The sequence below is a fragment of the Mastigoproctus giganteus genome, chromosome 10, assembly GCF_048544385.1.
Source record: "Mastigoproctus giganteus isolate SK-2022 chromosome 10, ASM4854438v1, whole genome shotgun sequence".
In the NCBI taxonomy this organism is placed as follows: Eukaryota; Metazoa; Arthropoda; class Arachnida; order Uropygi; family Thelyphonidae; genus Mastigoproctus; species Mastigoproctus giganteus.
Window position 1 is genome coordinate 140,393,681 of NC_143584.1, and position 19,036 is coordinate 140,412,716.

The 19,036-nt window shown below is 39.5% G+C and overlaps 1 protein-coding gene across 2 annotated transcripts in view; it reads left to right on the forward strand.

Annotated features, from left to right (window-relative positions):
* The window catches only part of ATPCL (ATP-citrate synthase), a 551,864-nt gene that overhangs the window by 107,185 nt on the left and 425,643 nt on the right, over positions 1 to 19,036 (forward strand). For both annotated transcript variants that reach the window (XM_090382775.1, XM_090382774.1), the window contains exons 5-6: positions 2,102 to 2,200; positions 17,520 to 17,611. In XM_090382775.1, coding sequence (XP_090238901.1) covers positions 2,102 to 2,200; positions 17,520 to 17,611 — 191 coding nt within the window. The remainder of the gene's footprint in view (positions 1 to 2,101; positions 2,201 to 17,519; positions 17,612 to 19,036) is intronic.

The following is a 19,036-nucleotide window of genomic DNA, read 5'->3' on the forward strand; positions in this document are numbered from 1 at the left end:
CATGTAACTATTAAAATACACAATCTACCTATTAAATTACATATTTCCATACTTTTTTATTTCCATACTATTCCTTCACAGTTCATAGAATTCCAAAAAATATGCTAATCATAGTTTAAGGCAGAAACTTAAATAAAAAATAACTTTTTATGATTTGACCAAACACATCTCATTGCTTCTAGACAGTAAAATGCGATAAACTGACGTGGCGGTAGGTAAATTGCTGGCGACAAACTGATGCGGCTGTAAATTGCTGGTGGTAAATTTTCCTAGACTCCTCCCCATTATCTCCTTTCCAATAAAAAAAAAAAAATTTTTTTTTGGGCTCTCCTTGAATGCCTAGGCTACCCCAGGGTTCTCCTCGCCAGAGCTTTTTTCTCTTCTAATGTGTCCTAGACTGCCTCCCCAGGTGGTGACAGAAACTTGGGGATTTTAGTGGCTCTGCATAGGCCCCCAGGCTAAGTGGCCAGGAGGAACAACACAACCCACACACTAACACACACCCTGGCCTTATGCAGAGTATTGTATGCTACACAGAGTAAAAACACAGAGTTGGGGGAGACCACTGGTACCTCCAGGCAAAAAACTGTCACTATGGTTGTTATCTAATCAGGAAATGACCTATGTAATTATTTACCTGTGCATTTGTAGTGTGCGGCATTCTCAAGGCCGAATAAATATCACTATGTGATTATTTACCTGCGTTTACATAGGTCACTTGGGAAAAGGCCTAGTAAAATTCAGACCTTGGGTACCACTCCATACTTCGACTAAAAGTCAGGAAGAAGGCAGTGTTTGGCAGGTGCCACTCACTGTTTAGCCCTGTCCCCTTTCCTACTAGGTTGACATGCCTAGGGTGTTTATCCCCCCCCACCTTGCAGCTGTTTTAACATTGCAACTCATTTTCCGATTTTAAAACTGTGGGATGGGGGAAAACACCCTACCTAAGCTAAGCACCTCCTCCCCTACTTGACAATACAAAACAATCGGAAACAAAACGCATTCATAATAATCACTCAATCACAGAACTCGACTGTAGAATCACTCTGTTCTACGACCACGCCCACTGCACGGAGACAAGTGGTACCCAAATAATAGATTTTAGCCAAAGACCTTTTGCTTCAGGTTCCATAATGCATGAGGAATATTGTTGCATCTGAAAGAGCAGGACTAAAATATATTTAACTGAAATATTTACAAAATGCTAAACTATTTACAAATATAAAATATTCATTAATATACAAAAATTGTTATAATGGAACATCAAATGTTAGACAGTGAAGCACGTGCAAGAGGTTGGTGAACATTATGGAGGCAGTTGTCAATAATTAATTTCATTTGTAGTGACATAATTGCCTTGCCCTCTTCTCCCATTGGCTCAAATAAATATCACTAGGGGTAAAACTTTTTTAATGTATAGAGAGATATTCATTGGTTAACAGCAGGCAGTTTTTTTTTTTTTTTTTTTTGTCTTCTTGAAGTTTGAATGTCTCAACTGGCACTATTACAAATTGAATAATTTATGCAAAAGAATTTTTTTATATTTTTGAAATTTCATTATTTGATTGGTTTTGTTCTTTCATGTACATATAGGCCTGATGACAAGGATTCCATAAGGGATCCAGAAATTCAGTCAAATTATAGTTAAATAGGTTTAATATAGTTGCTTTAATATAGTTAAATATAGTTGCTTGAGTATGCAGGTTTGGATTTATGCTCAAATATATTCTTGTTATCTGTAACTCCATTTCAATACAATAAAATTTACTTAATTTATATATATAATCCTCATGGTTAGGGTTTCATTTCACCTTAACAAGGTTTCTCTGATTAAGAACAACCATGTAATATACATTTCATGTAATATTTTACTGAATTCATTTTGGTATGATTTTGGTATAGTTAGATTAATGTAAACTAATTTTGACTTTTTTTTTTTTTTTTTTCTGTATTACACTCATCTATACTAGCCACATATAATAGTATACTGTGTCTTTTATGATTTTTTATGTAGCCTCTATAAATACTTTTATGTTAAAAAATAATCTTCAAACAATTGATATTTTTAATTGCTAAAATATTTATATTTTATTTGGATTAGCCTGAGGAAGCATATATATGTGTTTATTCTCATCGTAATGGAGATACAATCCTGTTTCATCATGAAGGAGGAATAGATATTGGTGATGTTGATTCTAAAGTTAGTATGCTTTTTATTAAAATAACATTTTGTCCTTTTTTTCCCACCTTAATGTAAGAGGAATTTTCCCTTTTATTTAATTTTCTGTTTAGTCAACAATTGGAATAATGTTTCTTCAGTTGATTGGTGATTGGTAATTTTTCATTAAAATTTTATTTGCTTTTTACATAAAAATTGATTTAATGAAAATGTGAAAGAAAAAAATCATTTTATTTTAGGGACTAAAATAAGAAAAAAAAAAACCATACGTGTACAGCAAAAAATTTTATAGCAATTGTTCAAAATGGCTTTCCTCAACTCTTGGTTCATATGTATATTTTCACACGAACACCACACAATTGTAAAAGTATTATGGACTGGCGTATATGATAGTATCTTCAAAGCTTGTCAGTAACAAAGCAGCTTGGGTATGTGCCTCCTGTTGATAATGGTCGAATTTAGCTATATTAAGTATGTACCTTATGCATGATCAGGCTAGTGAAAATTTCATGGTAGAAAATTGCCAGACCAGAAAATGTTTGAAGCTGCAGATGAACTTTGATAGAAAAGTGGACAAGTTTCTCACATGCACTGTGAAGGGTGCCCACCAGCCTGCAGTAGGAGCATTAAAAGTTGAGTTCTTTAAATGGTAGAGGATGAACCAGAGACCATCACCTGACAAAGTGATGCCACAGTTGGCATTAATTTGATCTTTTGCTGCATTATGACCAGCAGCCGTATTCCTTTTATCTGAAAAAAGTCCTCAAGTACTGAAGCCAGCAGATTATCCCAATGACAACAGTTGTATCAATGGCACTTGCCTTGTTGTGGCCATAGTCCCTTTTTTGCAAGCCAGTTACTCCTCATGGTTGATGATACTTTTATGCTAGATGGAATCATTAATTCATATAATGGGCCTGGTGAGAACTTATCAAGACATGTTTTCCATCAGTATTAGGTGTGGGATTGGTGATCGGTTGATTGGACCTCATGTTCTTCCACTATGGTTGACTGGTCATTCATAGTGGAAAAACATTAGTCTAATCAATTTACTTTTAAGAACGTTTTGCCCAGATTGCTGCACAAAGGCCCACCTCAGTGCTGTCTATTTGTTGCTGTATTGTAAGTCAAGGTCACTCTGTTGCTTGACTACTGCAGTTGCCAATCATAAATCCATTTGATTACTTTCTGTGGACAAATTTAAAAAAGTTTGTGTGCAAAAGACATTTTGTGAAATTATATGGACTATTGAAGAAATTTTCAAATGTTTGACGTCAAAATTTATTATTGTTGTGATGAACCGAAGTCTGCATCCAAGTTGGGGAAGTATTTATGATAAAGATCTTTAGCCATATGTTTATATGACTTTTATTTTGGATCCTAGAATACATCTGTAATTTTTTTGTTGCACTTTGGTCACACACTGTGTGCGTGCTTGCATGCATTGAATTAATATGTAATTTGATATATTGCACATTATAATACTTAAATTACACTGAGTGATCACTGAATTATGACCACCTACCTAATACTTCATAGGTCCTCCTTTTGCCTTCAGTACATCAGCTATCTGACGTGTCAATGATTCAACAAGATGTCAGAAGCTTTCAAGAGGTATGACCAACCAAGCTGTGTGTAATGCGGTCAGCAATGCAGATATGGAGGTGATTGGTGTATCTAGATGCCTGGTATGCCTTTCCATAGTATCCCACAAGTGCTCTACTATGGGATTGATATCAGGAAGTTCGGAGGCCAGTCGATATGCTGGAAGTCAGAACTGTGTTCCTCAGACCATTCCTGCACAAGTGCCTGATGGCTTGGCATGTTGTCATCATGGAAGACACCATTGCCATTCGGGAAAAAGTGTAACATAGCGGGGTGTACACAGTCAGCAAGCAGTTGACGATAGCGGAGACGAGTGATATGTTGTTCCACATGCACCAGGGATCCAAGTTCCTGCTAGTGAAACATGCCCCACACCATACAACCGCCTCCACCAGCCTGCACTTTTGATACCATGCATGATGGATCAAGAGCCTCATGTTGTTGACGCCAAATCCATACATGACCATCCACAGTGTGGAGTAAATGATGTGACTTGTCCGACCAGCACACCTTCTTCTAACTTGCATGCTCTTTGTACCAGGCAAGTCTTTTATGCCGATGAACCTTGGTTAGGAGAGGATGCTGAAGGGGTCATCTGCTAGTATAGCCCTTGCATATGACGCATGGTCATGCCAGATATTGTTCTGGGTTGGCCTGTGCTGTATTGGGTAGTCAACTCTTGAACAGTGCTGTGCCTGTTCTCCTGTACAAGTCGTCAGACCCGGCGCTCACTTCTAGCTTCAACTTTTCACTGACCTTTGCAGTTTTGCCGTTGGGTCGTTGTTTGACCATTTTGATGCCAGTCCTGGTACACTTTAACTACGGCAGCTCTCAAAAACCCCACCAGTTCAGCCATTTGGGAAATCGAGGCACCAGCTCATCGAGCACCCAAAATCTGACCTTTATCAAAGTTTGATAAATCCTTCCTTTTACCCATCAAGCTCAGAATTTTACTACCTACCGAACCACTGACACCTTATCTATGCTACGTAGGTCGACTAACTCCGCACTCTCGTACCTCACGTAGTCAACGGGTCGCATTCAGTTTTCATAGGGGTGGTCATAATTCAGTGATCACTCAGTGTATAACACTCCCACTTATAGTGATATCTCATTTTTAATGCTGTTTTCTTCTGGTCCCATTGTCAATCCTGTGAACTGTCATCAATTTTTTAATGGTTATAATGCTTTCCTGCTTATATCAGTATTTTTAAGGTCCCAAGAAGGAATAAACTAGATATAAACCTTCTTCCCTCTTTATATCTGGCCTTGGCGATGGGATTATAGAGAATAATTCTAGGAATCGTTAGCTGTGCAGTTTGTTTATGTCATAGAAACTGTTCCCGATGCAGGTGATGTTTATTTTGGTCACTTTTGCAAATAAGTCCTTAGCTTTGGATGCTCTCCTCACTTTTTTTTCCAAGTTCAACATTGTTCATCTGCTTTTCTTGTTGATCTGTAATTAGCTTCTATTTTGTATGCATGTGTTCAGGGTGGTTAATAAATTTAATTAATGACAATATTATTACGTTAATATTAGATTTATCATGTTTATACTTTTTATTTATTTTACTATCATGTTTATACAGTAGGGATCAAGATATGTTTAATTTAATTTAATAAAATCTTTTAATTTTTCCATCCTTTTTAAGCAATCGTTGAAGGCACCAAAAAAAAGCAAGTATAGTATATTAAGTGTTTTAAGTTTAATATAAACCATTGCTTCAAATAACACTGCAAAAATCTAAAAATCAATGTTATGTACCAAAATATTGATGTAAAATGAAATGTAGCCAGCCTCTAAAGAGGGGAAGGGTATCTCCACATATAGTACTCTTTTTTTTTTTGCTGGTCCCTTTAAACGTGCTGAACATGTCTGTTTAAAGTTGGAAGGCAGGAATAAATTATTTTAGCTAAAAAGCTGAATGGCTAGGTATATGTACTTGGACTCAAAACAAGTGCATCTTCCCTAGGGAAAAAAAATTATTAAAATTAAATAATTTATTTATGAATACATAGATCAGCAGATAGACTATTAGCTGGCCATAATTTAAATTTAACAGCATACTGAACAGCTAGCCCAATAGACAGACAGACAGCAAACATAAAATTAAATACACTGAGTGATCACTGAATTATGACCACCCCTATGAAAACTGAATGCGACCCGTTGACTACGTGAGGTACGAGAGTGCGGAGTTAGTCGACCTACGTAGCATAGATAAGGTGTCAGTGGTTCGGTAGGTAGTAAAATTCTGAGCTTGATGGGTAAAAGGAAGGATTTATCAAACTTTGATAAAGGTCAGATTTTGGGTGCTCGATGAGCTGGTGCCTCGATTTCCCAAATGGCTGAACTGGTGGGGTTTTTGAGAGCTGCCGTAGTTAAAGTGTACCAGGACTGGCATCAAAATGGTCAAACGACCCGACGGAAAAACTGCAAAGGTCAGCAAAAGGTTGATGTTAGAGGTGAGCGCCGGGTCTGACAACTCGTACAGGCAAACAGGTGCAGCACTGTTAAAGATCTAACTATCCAATACAACATGGACCAACCCTGAGCAATATCTGGCATGACCATGCGTTGCACGCTCACACATATGGGCTATACCAGCAGACAACCCCTATGGCATCTTTTCCTATCCAAGGTTCATCGGCGTAAAAGTCTCGCCTGGTGCAAAGAGCATGCAAGTTGGATGTTAGAAGACTGGAAGAAGGTGTGCAGGTCGGATGAGCCATGTTATTTACTCCACACAGTGTGGATGGTCATGTACGGATTTGGCATCAACAACATGAGGCTCTTGATCCATCATGTATGATATCAAAAGTGCAGGCTGGTGGAGGTGGTTGTATGGTGTGTGAGGCATGTTTCACTTGGCAGGATAGCCAGGTAGGTAAAGTGCCTGCCTGGCAACCCAAAGGTCGCGGGTTCGATTCCTGCCTCTGGCTTGGATCACAGTAAAATGCAAAAACTTTGGGAGGTGTATTATGGCCATAGAAGCTTATGCGCCAACAACTAACAAGGGAAACAAACTTGGCAGGAACTGGACCCTTGGTACAAAAACTAAATCAATGCTAAACGAACTAACCCTGAACCCAGGAAAAACAATAGCTCTGGTTACCAAACTTAAATATTTAGGCATAATGTTTGCTCATAAGCTAATTATCTACCCACATCTTATGTTATATTGCTAGGAAAGTGAGAAACTACACTGGCATGATAGCAAGAATTAGCCATGCCAAATGAGGACTCAAAAAGAAGACCTTTGCTCTTGTCTATAAGGTAGTCACCTGCCCAGGCACCTGGTTTACTAAAGCAACTCTAGCCAGAAAAAGTGCTGAACTTAACTCAATCCAGTGATCATTCTGTTAACTATCACAAGGGCTTGTATGTCAGCACACCTGCACTCCAAGTGTTGGACAGTGCCCCTTCCTCTTGACTTGGGGGTGATCAGAAGGGGGCCTCAACTGCAGAATAAAGAGGCAAATCCTAACTCACATCTTAGGAATCACATTAAATCTAGGAAGTGACACTAAGAGAGAAAGAAAAAGGATTCTGGACACTCTTCCAACAGTGGCAAACATTAAATCTAGAAAGTGACGCTAAGAGAGAAAGAGAATTCTGTACACTCTCTTCCAACTGTAGCAAACCAGATGGGATGATACCACCAAAGGGGATATCACTAGGAGGTTCCTCCCACAGGTAACCCTAATTAGCCCACCCCTCTCCCAGTATGCACCTGGCTTATACACTCCATTTATGATCACAGGACATGGCTCCTTTAATGCCAAGCTGTGCCATCTAGGACTGACTCAAGACCCTAAATGTACCTGTGATGCTGATTAGGATTGGTCACATTCTTTATGATTGGCCCAATTACCACAGCCACAGAAGCATACTGACGACAAAAATAGGACTAGTCATACATGGTAGTGAGAATCTCCTCATATCCGAGGAGCACATTTATCTGGCTTTCTCTGACTTCGCCCAGCAGGTCTTCATGATCATGGTAAGGAACCTTACCACACCCATACAAACCTTGTGTGTGTGACATAATTCCATACTAAGTTAAAACTTAGATATCTAAAAATATCTGGTTTGAATCAATCTTGACCTGAACTTGACCAAAATAACTGCACAAATTGACCTTGGGGTCCTGTCTCTTTGCATTCCCTGAGCTGATGTCCAGAATCACTGCTGAGACTGAATCTACTCTCATCAGTAAAGAGTACCTTAAGTAAAGATTTTGTGGTTGTAACCTTTAGAAATAGTGCTGGTCCTTAAGTTTTGCACACCAGTGTAGTATACAAGTAAATGGCATACTTGTTTTGAATGAAAGTGTACTTGGTCTAGTACAACTGATTGAGTAATTGTAAGTTAAGAATGTATATGTGCATGTGTTTGTTTGTTTGCTGTTCCCACATGTGAGTGGTCTGTAGGTATGTTAAATTATATAAGTGTGCACGTTAGAGATGTTACACTGGTGTGCAAAATTTAAGGACCAGTCAGGTTTTCACCTGTAGCTTCTCATAGGAGTGACCTGAATATGGGAAAAGCATACCAAAGGAACCTCATGAGGTACAGAAATGATGAAGGAAACAACACCGATACAACAATGGAAACAAAACAGTAGAGAGACTTTATTCAAAAATGGCAACATAGCACTGGCTGCCATGATACAGATGCATCACTGCCAAAGATGGAACAAAGGGAAGAGGTGGTCCTCAGTAGGAGATTTGGCCACCCCTAATGTTGATGCAGGCTTTTCACCACCTGTCCATACTTAGAACAATGTTGTTGATAAGTTCTTGTGGTAACATCTTCCATTCCTCTGTCAGTGCCATCTTCAGCTGATGAACATTTTCTAGTGGGTGTGGACGTGCCGCTAGGCATCTCCCCAAAGTGTCCCATATGTGTTTGATGGGATTTAGATCGGCGGAACGGGCAGGTCAATCCATACGAACAATGTCCTCACTTTCCAAAATCATATCAACAGATGCAGTGCGATGGGGTGTTGCATTATCATCCATAAACACGAACTCGGGGCCAGTGGCACCTTGGAACAGACACACATGGGGAAGGATTACCTCAGTTCAGTGGCATGCATCGGTTACAGTACCGCCTTCCAGTATCTTGAGTTGTGTACATCCATCCAAGATAACGCCTCCCCAGACGAGAATACCTCAACCACCATATCAATCCCTTTCAGTGATGTTTGCAGGGTGATACTGTGTGCCAACCTCTCGCCAGATTAGCTGACGTGCAGAATCACTGCTGAGATTGAATCTACTCTCATCAGTAAAGAGTACCTTAAGTAAAAATTTGTGGTTGTAACCTTTAGAAATAGTGCTGGTTCTTAAGTTTTGCACACCAGTGTAGTATGCGAGTAAATGGCATACTTGTTTTGAATGAAAGTTGATCTTGTGGTGTGTGCATGAGCTTGTTAGCTTTTGCCCTCCCCATACACTCACCCACAAGTGAGTTTTCTGTACATGTATATGATAAATTGTAAGAGTGTGTGCAACGTATAAGTGTGTGAGCGAATGTGTATGGTAGTCTTGTCCCAGTATGTCCAAGGGTATATGGAATTTGTGCTAGGGCAAGAATTGTGTGTGTGAACTTAACCTGTGTGTGTGTACGCACGTGCACACAAGTGCATAGTCTACATTCAGAGTGCTTTGTCAAGTGAATGTGTGTGACTAAGAATATCAATGTTAGAATATATGTGTACTCTCAATATGTCTCAAAAAAAAAAGAAGCCAATTGTCCCTACAGGTTAAGAGAATTAGTGGTATGAATGGTTGATCATGTGTGGTGACCCAATGAATGCTTGTGAACTGTTAAAATAAAGAAAAAAAAAGTGTCTTTTGTATATGTCATATCCAAGGGTACTGTGATCTGGTCTGTGTGCAAGATGAAGGATGAAATAGGGCAATTGTGCAAGAGAAAGAGGTAACCTTTTTTCTTGTGTGACCCCTGAATATATATATATATATACGAAAGAAAAAAGTGTGTTTGTGTACATGTAAGTGCTGATCAAGTACAAGTGATGCACTTTGTTCATTGGCAGGTCCCCCCCCACAACTTGACTGCAGTGGGGATAATCTACCTAGGAAACCTCCTCTGCCTTGCTGCCACAATGCTGTTCCCTCTTGGTGGCATGGTGTGATATTGACAACATTGGCTTCAGCTAGTCCGGCTACTGTGTGATTTTTAATGCACAAATAGCCTGATAGTGATCACCCCCCCCCACCCACTCATGTAGGGTGCTTTGACCCAATGACTCTACCTATGACACTATGATTACAGCTTGTCCAATTCTCTCCCTAAATTCCATCCCAAACTTTTACCTGGTGGACCCTACCACTATAATACTTTCACTACTCTTAACATTCACCCCCTGTGGAGAGTGGGTTGCCTTTACAGGGGATACCTCTCTATCCCCCTAACTTCTGATTTCTTGGAGCCTTTCTATCATCCACCTCTTTTACCTTCAGCTATACTCCATCACTCACACCACCTTCTCCATGCTCCTTTCCAACAAAAACTTGTTTTTTTTTTTTTTTTTTAGGGCCCTCCCTGGTAAGCTCAGACGATGCTGGGGTTCTCCAAGCCAGAGACCTTGAAGCCTTGTGTGGTAACTAGTGGTCTATGGTGTTCCACATTCTCCTGGGCTATGAGGCCAGATAAACAATGTGACACTATACTAGTAAACTTTAGAAGATTACTTAGTCTCAACTGTGTGTCTACACTATGTATATAAAGTGCTTAGCATCATAATACACAGCCATTTCTGAATAAACAGAAAATTTTTAAGGTGGCATCGTTTTAGGTTATATCTCATATTGTGAATACCTTCACAATATGAGATATAACGATGCTACCTTAAAAATTTTCTGTTTATTCAGAAATGGCTGTGTATTATGATGCTAAGCACTTTATATACATAGTCTAAATTTGTTCGCAGCTTGAGGCTCTAGCCCTAAATGCGCCTTAGTCTGTGTGTCTACAGTAATTTCAGGAGTGTTGTCAATAAACTGGCTGAATTTGAATATTGGTGATGACAAATTCCACTATGGTATGTATAATGTATTTAGGAAAGATAGAAAGGGTGTAGGGGTCATGCTTCTTATCAAAAGTAGCTTGAGTGTGAAAAGAGCTTTTGATGAGTCTGAAGTTACATCTGCCAGTGTAGAATCTGTGTGATGTGAGCAAGTTGGAAGTAAAGAAACAATGAGAGTGGGATTAAGCTACAGACTAGAAGATTGTGAAGAATATTATGAGAGCCTTTACATGCAGATGGAATGCGCAAGCAAGCATGAATGTCTTATTATGGGTGACTTTAATCTGCACCAGATTGAGTGGAATAAGTGGGAGGGAAACTCATCATGGGAAAAACCTTTTTTAAATAAACTAGATGATTATTATTTGTCCCAGCATGTTAGAGAAAGTACTAGGTATAAGAATATTCTTGACCTCCTCATGACGAATCAGATGATCTCACAGGGCTTTAAAGTACAGGAACCATTGTCAGAAAGTGATCATGCAATCATCAGTTGGAAGATGAAAGATGTAGTGGTTAAAGGTAAAGGCACGGGTTGTAACTTCAGAAGAGGGGACTTTGGCAGTTTAAGGTGCTATATGGTATATGTGATTTGGGTGGATTGCAGAGGGATGGCGAATACATTTGAATTACGGAATACTTTTAAAATAAAAATCACAGAAGCCATGAATGATTAAATACCTTTAAGAAAATATTGCACAAGGAGGATGCCGAAATGGATGACTGCAGAGCTGCCTGGTGAAATAACTAGCAGAAAAAAGATAGCATGGGACAGTTACAGAGCAATGAAAAGTATTGAAGCCTACAACAGGTACAAAGTGATCTTTGGAAGCTACATACCAACTAAGAAATATTGTTCAAGGTTTAGGCCTAAATGGATGTCAGATGAACTAATGAGACATATAGCAGAGAAGAAAAATGCATGGGATACATATAAATTAACATGTGACACAGAAGTCTATGATAGATATAAGCTGGTCTGTAACCAAGTTACAAAGGAGGTTAGGCAGGCAAAGGCAGATTACGAGAAATCTTTGGCAAGGGAAAAAAGAAAAACAGCAAGGAGTTCTTTGCTTATGTAAACTCTAGAAGGAAGGGGATGAATCAGATTGGTCTACTTGATATCGATGATTCAACTGTCGATAATCCTGCTCAGGTAGCTAACAAACTAAATGAATATTTTGCATCGACATTCATACATAAGGAGTTATTCAGCGAGGGGATTGCCAGAGGTGTATTCAACTCTGTCAATAAGCTAGATAATCTTGTAATAACTGAGAATAAAGTGGAGGAGAAATTATTGAAGATATACACAAGAAAGGCACCTGGGGTGGATGGGAACTATCCAGTTATATTAAAGGAGGCAGCAAAGGAAGTAAGAAAACCCTTAGTCATAATTATGAGAGCTTCCTTGGACTCGGGGGAGGTATCCATAGACTGGAGATGTGCAAATGTGACCCCAATTCACAAAGGAGGATCAAAGGCTGACACAAGTAATTATAGACATTTGAGTTTAACTTCTGTTCCAGGAAAACTAATGGAGGCACTGGTTAAAGAAGACTGCAGGATCATCTAGATATGACTTCAGTTATAGCTGGGACACAGCATGGTTTTGTTAAGGGAAAGTCTTGCCTGACCAATTTGATTGGATACTATGATGCAGTCACAAAAGAACTGGATGCAGGGAATAACTTTGATATTATATATTTGGATCTTAGAAAGGCTTTTGATCAACTTTTGCACAGGGAAGACTGCTGCACAGATTGGAGCAGTGTGGCATTGGAGGCAAATTGCTGCTATGGATAAAGGGATGGTTGAGGGGGAGAAGATAGAGTGTAATCAGTGGCCACTGCTCATCGTGGACTAGTGTTATTAGTGGAGCCCCTCTGGGTTCAGTGTTGGGTCCATTATTGTTTTCTGTATTTATAAACGATATTGATGATGGTATATCAAGCTTAATGTCCAAGTTTGCAGACGATACAAAGGTTATCAGGATTGTTAAGGACTCTACTGATGCAACAGGATCTGGAAAGATTGAGCATTAACATTGACAAATGTAAAGTACTACATATGGGAAACAGCAACCCCAGAGCAACGTATCAACTCTGTGGTACAACACTGACAGTGGTAGAGAATGAAAGGGACTTGGGGGTGGTTGTGCAGGCAGATATGAAATTCTCTGAGCAGTGCCGACGGGCTGCAAGGTGTCTGCTCATGGTGTCTTGTGAATGATATACAGAAATTTTTCTAGCAGGGATAAGGAGGTGATTATTCCCTTGTATAAGGCAATGGTCAGGCCACACCTTGAGTACTGTACAGTACAGTCGAGTACAGAGAATGGCAACAAGATTAGTGAATGGAACAAAGAGTTGCTCTTACGAAGAAAGGCTTAAGTTTTGCAAATTACAGTGTCTGGAGACTAGGCACTGGCAAGTGATCTGATAGGTGTATAAAGCCTTGAATGGTTTGAGCATGCTCAGTGCAGATGGGATTCTTCCTCTTGCTCAGAATAATCACCTGAGAGGGCATAAATTCAAATTGAGGAAAGACAGATGTAGGATAGATGTGCGGAAATTTGCCTTTTGCCAGCAGGTAGTTGGTTGGCGGAACAGACTTCCATCCCTTGTTGTGAAAGTTGATAGCCTAAATAAATTTATGGCTCATCTGGACAGGTATTTCGAATAAACGAAGGGGTGAAGCTTAAGTTTTTCTTTTTTTTTTTTTTTTTTTGGCTTATGCTGCATAAGCTTGCTTTCTTGCATCATATGCCTCTACTAATGCTAATAAGTTTGAACAGGTTGGGATTACTGTAAGATACCAACTAAGAAATATTGTTCAAGGTTTAGGCCAAAATGGATGTCAGATGAACTAATGAGGCATATGGCAGAGAAGAAAAATGCATGGGATACATACAAATTAACACATGACACAGAAGCCTATGATAGATACAAGTTGATATACAACCAAGTTACAAAGGAGGTTAGGCAGGCGAAGGCAGATTACGAGAAATCCTTGGCAAGGGATGCAAAGAAAAACAGCAAAGAGTTCTTTACTTATGTAAACTCTAGAAGGAAGGGGATGAATCAGATTGGTCCACTCGATATTGATGGGTCAAGCGTTGATGATCCTGCTCAGGTAGCCAACAAACTAAATGAATATTTTTCATCGACATTCACACATGAGTTATTCAGTGAGGGGAATGCCAGAGGTGTATTCAACTCTAGCAGTAAGCTACAGAATCTTGAAATAACTGGGAGTAAAGTGGAGGAGAAACTGTTGAAGATAAACACAAGAAAGGCACCCGGGGTGGATGGGATCTATCCAGTTATATTAAAGGAGGCAACAAAGGAAGTAAGCAAACCCTTAGCCATAATTATGAGAGCTTCCTTGGACTCAGGGGAGGTACCCATAGACTGGAAATGTGCAAATGTGACCCCAATTCACAAAGGAGGATCAAAGGCTGACACAAGTAATTATAGACCTGTGAGCTTAACTTCTGTTCCAGGAAAATTAATGGAGGCACTGGTTAAAGAAGCACTGCAAGATCATTTAGACAAGACTTCAGTTATAGCTCAGACACAGCATGGTTTTGTTAAGGGGAAGTCTTGCCTGACCAACTTGATTGGATAGTATGATGCAGTCACAAAAGAACTGGATGCAGGGAATAACTTTGATATTATATACTTGGATCTTAGAAAGGATTTTGATACTGTTGCACATGGAAGACTGCTACACAAATTGGAGCAGTGTGACATTGGAGGCAAATTGCTGCTATGGATAAAGGGGTGGTTGAGGGGGAGAAGACAGAGAGTGGTAATCAATGGACACTGCTCGTCGTGGACTGATGTTATTAGTGGAGTCCCTCATGGCTCAGTGTTGGGTCCATTATTGTTTTCTGTATTTATAAATGATATTGATGATGGTATATCGGGCTTAATGTCCAAGTTTGCAGACGATACGAAGGTTGGCAGGGTTGTCAAGGACACTACTGACACTATGCTGCTGCAACAGGATCTGGAAAGGTTGAGCAGATGGGCTGAGAGGTGGCAAATGAAGTTTAACATTGACAAATGTAAAGTACTACACATGGGAAACAGCAACCCCAGAGCAACGTATCAACTCTGTGGTACTACACTGACAGTGGTAGAGAATGAAAGGGACTTGGGGGTGGTTGTGCAGGCAGATATGAAGTTCTCTGAGCAGTGCAGACGGGCTGCAAAAGTAGCTCATGGAGTATTGTCAATGATATACAGGAATTGTTCCAGCAGGGATAAGGAGGTGATTATTCCATTGTATAAGGCCGATGGTCAGGCCACACCTAGAGTACTGTATACAGGTCTGGAGGCCTCATTTCAAGAAGGATGTAGAGCTGCTGGAACGAGTACAGAGAAGAGCAACAAGATTAGTGAATGGAACAAAGGGGTGCTCTTACGAAGAAAGGCTTAAGTTTTGCAAATTACAGTGTCTGGAGACTAGGCACCAGCGAGGTGATCTGATAGAGGTGTATAAAGCCTTGAATGGTTTAAGCATGCTCAATGCTGATGGGATTCTTCCTCTTGCTCAGAAAAATCACCTGAGAGGGCATAAATTCAAATTGAGGAAAGACAGATGTAGGATAGACGTGCGGAAATTTGCCTTTAGCCAGCGGGTGGTTTGTTGGTGGAACAGACTTCCATCCCTTGTGGTGGAGGTTGATAGCCTAAATAAGTTTAAGGCTCAGCTGGACAGGTATTTTGAACGAACAGAGGGGTGAAGTGGAAGTTGGTTTTTTTTTTTTTTTTGGCTGATGCTGCATAAGCTTGCTTTCTTGCATCAAATGCCTCTACTAATGCTAAAAAGATACTAAGATGGATTTACCATAATTAGCTTCATTATGGCCTTTGCTGCCCTTGTGCCATAAAGCCTACAAACAAACAGCTAAGATGGATTGCTGTGTGCCTGCAGGACAGAATGCAGAGGTTAATGATTAATGGATATTCTTCAGATTGGTGTAACATCGGGAGTTGGGTGCTTCAAGATTTGGTTCTTTGACCTTCTTATTTTCATAAATGAGGTTGACGAAGGGATAGCAGGCATGATGCCAAAATTTGCAGACAACATAAAGATTGGTTGTCATTAATGATCAGTGCCAAGCGCACTCCTTCAGGATGACTTTGAACAGACTTCAGAGAAGTGGCAGCTATGTTTTGATATTGCTAAATGCAAGGTCTTACACATGGGGAATAGGAACCCACAAACAAATTATACATTTAGTGGGGTTGAATTAAAAACATTGGAGGAGGAAAGGGATCTGGGAGAAACAATATGGGCAGATATGGAGTTTTCTGAAGAGTGTAAACAGGCAACCAACAGGCCCATGGTGTCCTATTGATGATTTGTTGAACACTATCCTGTAGAGATAGGGAGGTTATAATCCCGCTGTATAAAGCAATTGTAAGATCACATTTGGAATGCTATGTTCAAATATGGAGACCTCATCTGAAAAAAGACCATTGAGCTTCTTGAAAGGTCCAGAAGGGCAACTCGAATGGTGAGATCAGCAGAAAGACAACCATATGAGGAAAGACTGCAGTTATGGGAGCTATAGAGCATGGCAACAAGGCATCTCAGAAGTGACCTGATTGAGTTTTATAAGGCTCTGATTAGTGAACTGAATGAAGGTGGAATTCTCACTGTTATAAAGAATTCCAGAACTAGGGGTCATAAATTCAAATTACAGGGATTGAGGTTTTCATTAGATTGCAGAAAGTTTTCTTTTAGCCAATGAGTCATTGGTAGCTGGAACAAGTTGCCCTTGCAGGTAGTTGAGGCTGACAGTTTGAATAAATTCAAAGGTATTCTTGTTTTTTTTTTTTTTGTGCCTGTGGCTTCCTTGCACTGTATAGTAAAAAATACTATTACTACACTACATAAACCACATATCACTCACACTATCTGGCCTTTGCAGGGTACTGCATTCAACAGAAGAGAACTGATCGCTGAGTTCATGGTAATCACTGGTGCAGCTAGACTCTAAACACTGTACTATGATCATCTTTATGATATGAAAACAATAATAAACCTTTATAACCAAACTAGGGTAAGATAGTAATTTATTGACTTAGTGGAAGAGGAAAACCAAGTAACTTGAAACTTTAAATAAACACAGCATTAGCACTTGTCTGGTAACATGTCATTCTTCATGCAAAATCCAGACAGTTGGAAAAAATAATGGTAGGGAAACTGAGCTCTCACACCCAGTTTCTATACAAAAACCTTTAGAAAATCATTTTAAAAAATATTGCAGTAAAAGTTTGACTATATTTAGGCAGGCAGGAAAATTTTCAGAATTTTAATCATTGATTAATGGTTAATGCTGAAATGCTATTTTTGAGAAACACTTTTGAGGTCTCCTGCCACTGCCAGCTTAGTTGGATAACCCTATATATTTGTCTGTGTTTATGTTAATGGCAGATTTTTGCTAATGGCACTTCAGTAATTGTAGCCGACTCTTATTTCCTCTCACTTGTTGATTTATTTTATTTATTGATTATAATGTTGTCATTGAGAAATAAAGGAATAAATAATGCATATAAAAGATTTTACTTTTTTATTTTTTTTTCATTTATTGTTTTTATGGATTATATTTCGTATCATAAATATGCAGTTTTTTCTCCCTTCCATTTTCCTCACTGTAGGCACTGCAACTTGAAATTCCCATTGATAGTAGGCCATCATTTGATAGCATTAAAGCCACGCTCGTTAAGTATTTGCCTATGGATAAACAAGAGTAAGTTTTTAATTTGTTTTATATTACTTATAAAGAGGTTGAAAAAATGCATAAGTTATTCCTTAATGATGCAGTACAAAATTCCCCTTGGAAGTTACATTTAAAATAGTTTCGTTGAGCGAGAAAATTTTCATATAGTGAACGGATTAGGAGAGAATTAACTCGGTACACCCTGTTCGCATTTCTGGCCTTCAGGCAATTAGTGCTGTTCCACGAATTAAGAGGGCTAAAGGGATTACCATTCTACAATTTAGTGGTACCTGGTAAAAATTATCCGACCACCCATCCCACGTACGAAGAAGTCGCACTGGTCTGCAGTGAGCAGATCAAGGTGTATACCCAGTGGGCTCTGGCCCACCTTCTACTGCAAGTGGTGTCCAAACATTTCCCATACAGGGGCCATATTCAAAAAAATTCAAAGTTAGATTTCTTTAGTGTGTTACATTTTCCATATCTTGTTGCATGTAAAAGTAAAATTGAAAATATTCGAAAAATTTATTAAGTACAATACACAATTACATTTACTGAAAACATTTAATGAAATTTTTTGATAATTAACAAAATTTAAAATGCTGTTTTAGTTCACTTTCCGGGCGGGCTGTAGGTTGGACACCTTCGTGAATCAACCACAAGTGCCCCGTTCGAGAATTAGAAAAGCGATTTTCTTTTGCCCCTGCTTGCACCTTCACGATGGTGGGACTGTTAGTAATCCTGGGTATAACCTCCATGCACAAGTACATGGAGGGTGACCACCCAGGTGTGAACCAACGTAAGCAGGGGTCGAGGTGTGGCACCCACACCACATGGAGGAATGCCACCCCTCTATGTTACCAGGCAGTACTAGGTGGTAGATGACTCTCATCAACCGGTGAAATACCACCACCTTGCTTATTGGAGGCTTGAAGTGGTGGAACCCATGTTTAGTCTCTAGAGCTAAGTTCCGGTCAACCCTTCACTATCTCTTCCATCATGCAGTATGATTGATGACTTTTGAGGTTACGATGAACGTCGTGACAAGATCCAATATTCCTTACATTTCGAGGGTACAACTCTAAAATGGTGTTCGCAGGCCGGCCACTAGTTAGTACACCGGACCGAACCTATTGGTAACTCTCTAGGAGGCTTCAGGATCAGCTAGTGTATAATCTTGCTACCTCTACTCTGCCAGATAGTGACTGGAGGGAGTCTGAGTAGTGTGTATGCGGGAGCATTGTCGAGGCCACGTTATGTCAAGGATCTGGGTATATTCTTACCACGTGTACGCCATATCCAAAAATTTCATTACTTCATACAGCATGTCCCACCCACTTTTTCTTACTATTGAATACACCATGAATTGTCAAACTAATAGAGCAAGCTTATCTGCGAAAAGATCTAAACCTCCCAAGCACTTCCTAATTCATTTCACAAATATATGTGGTCTCA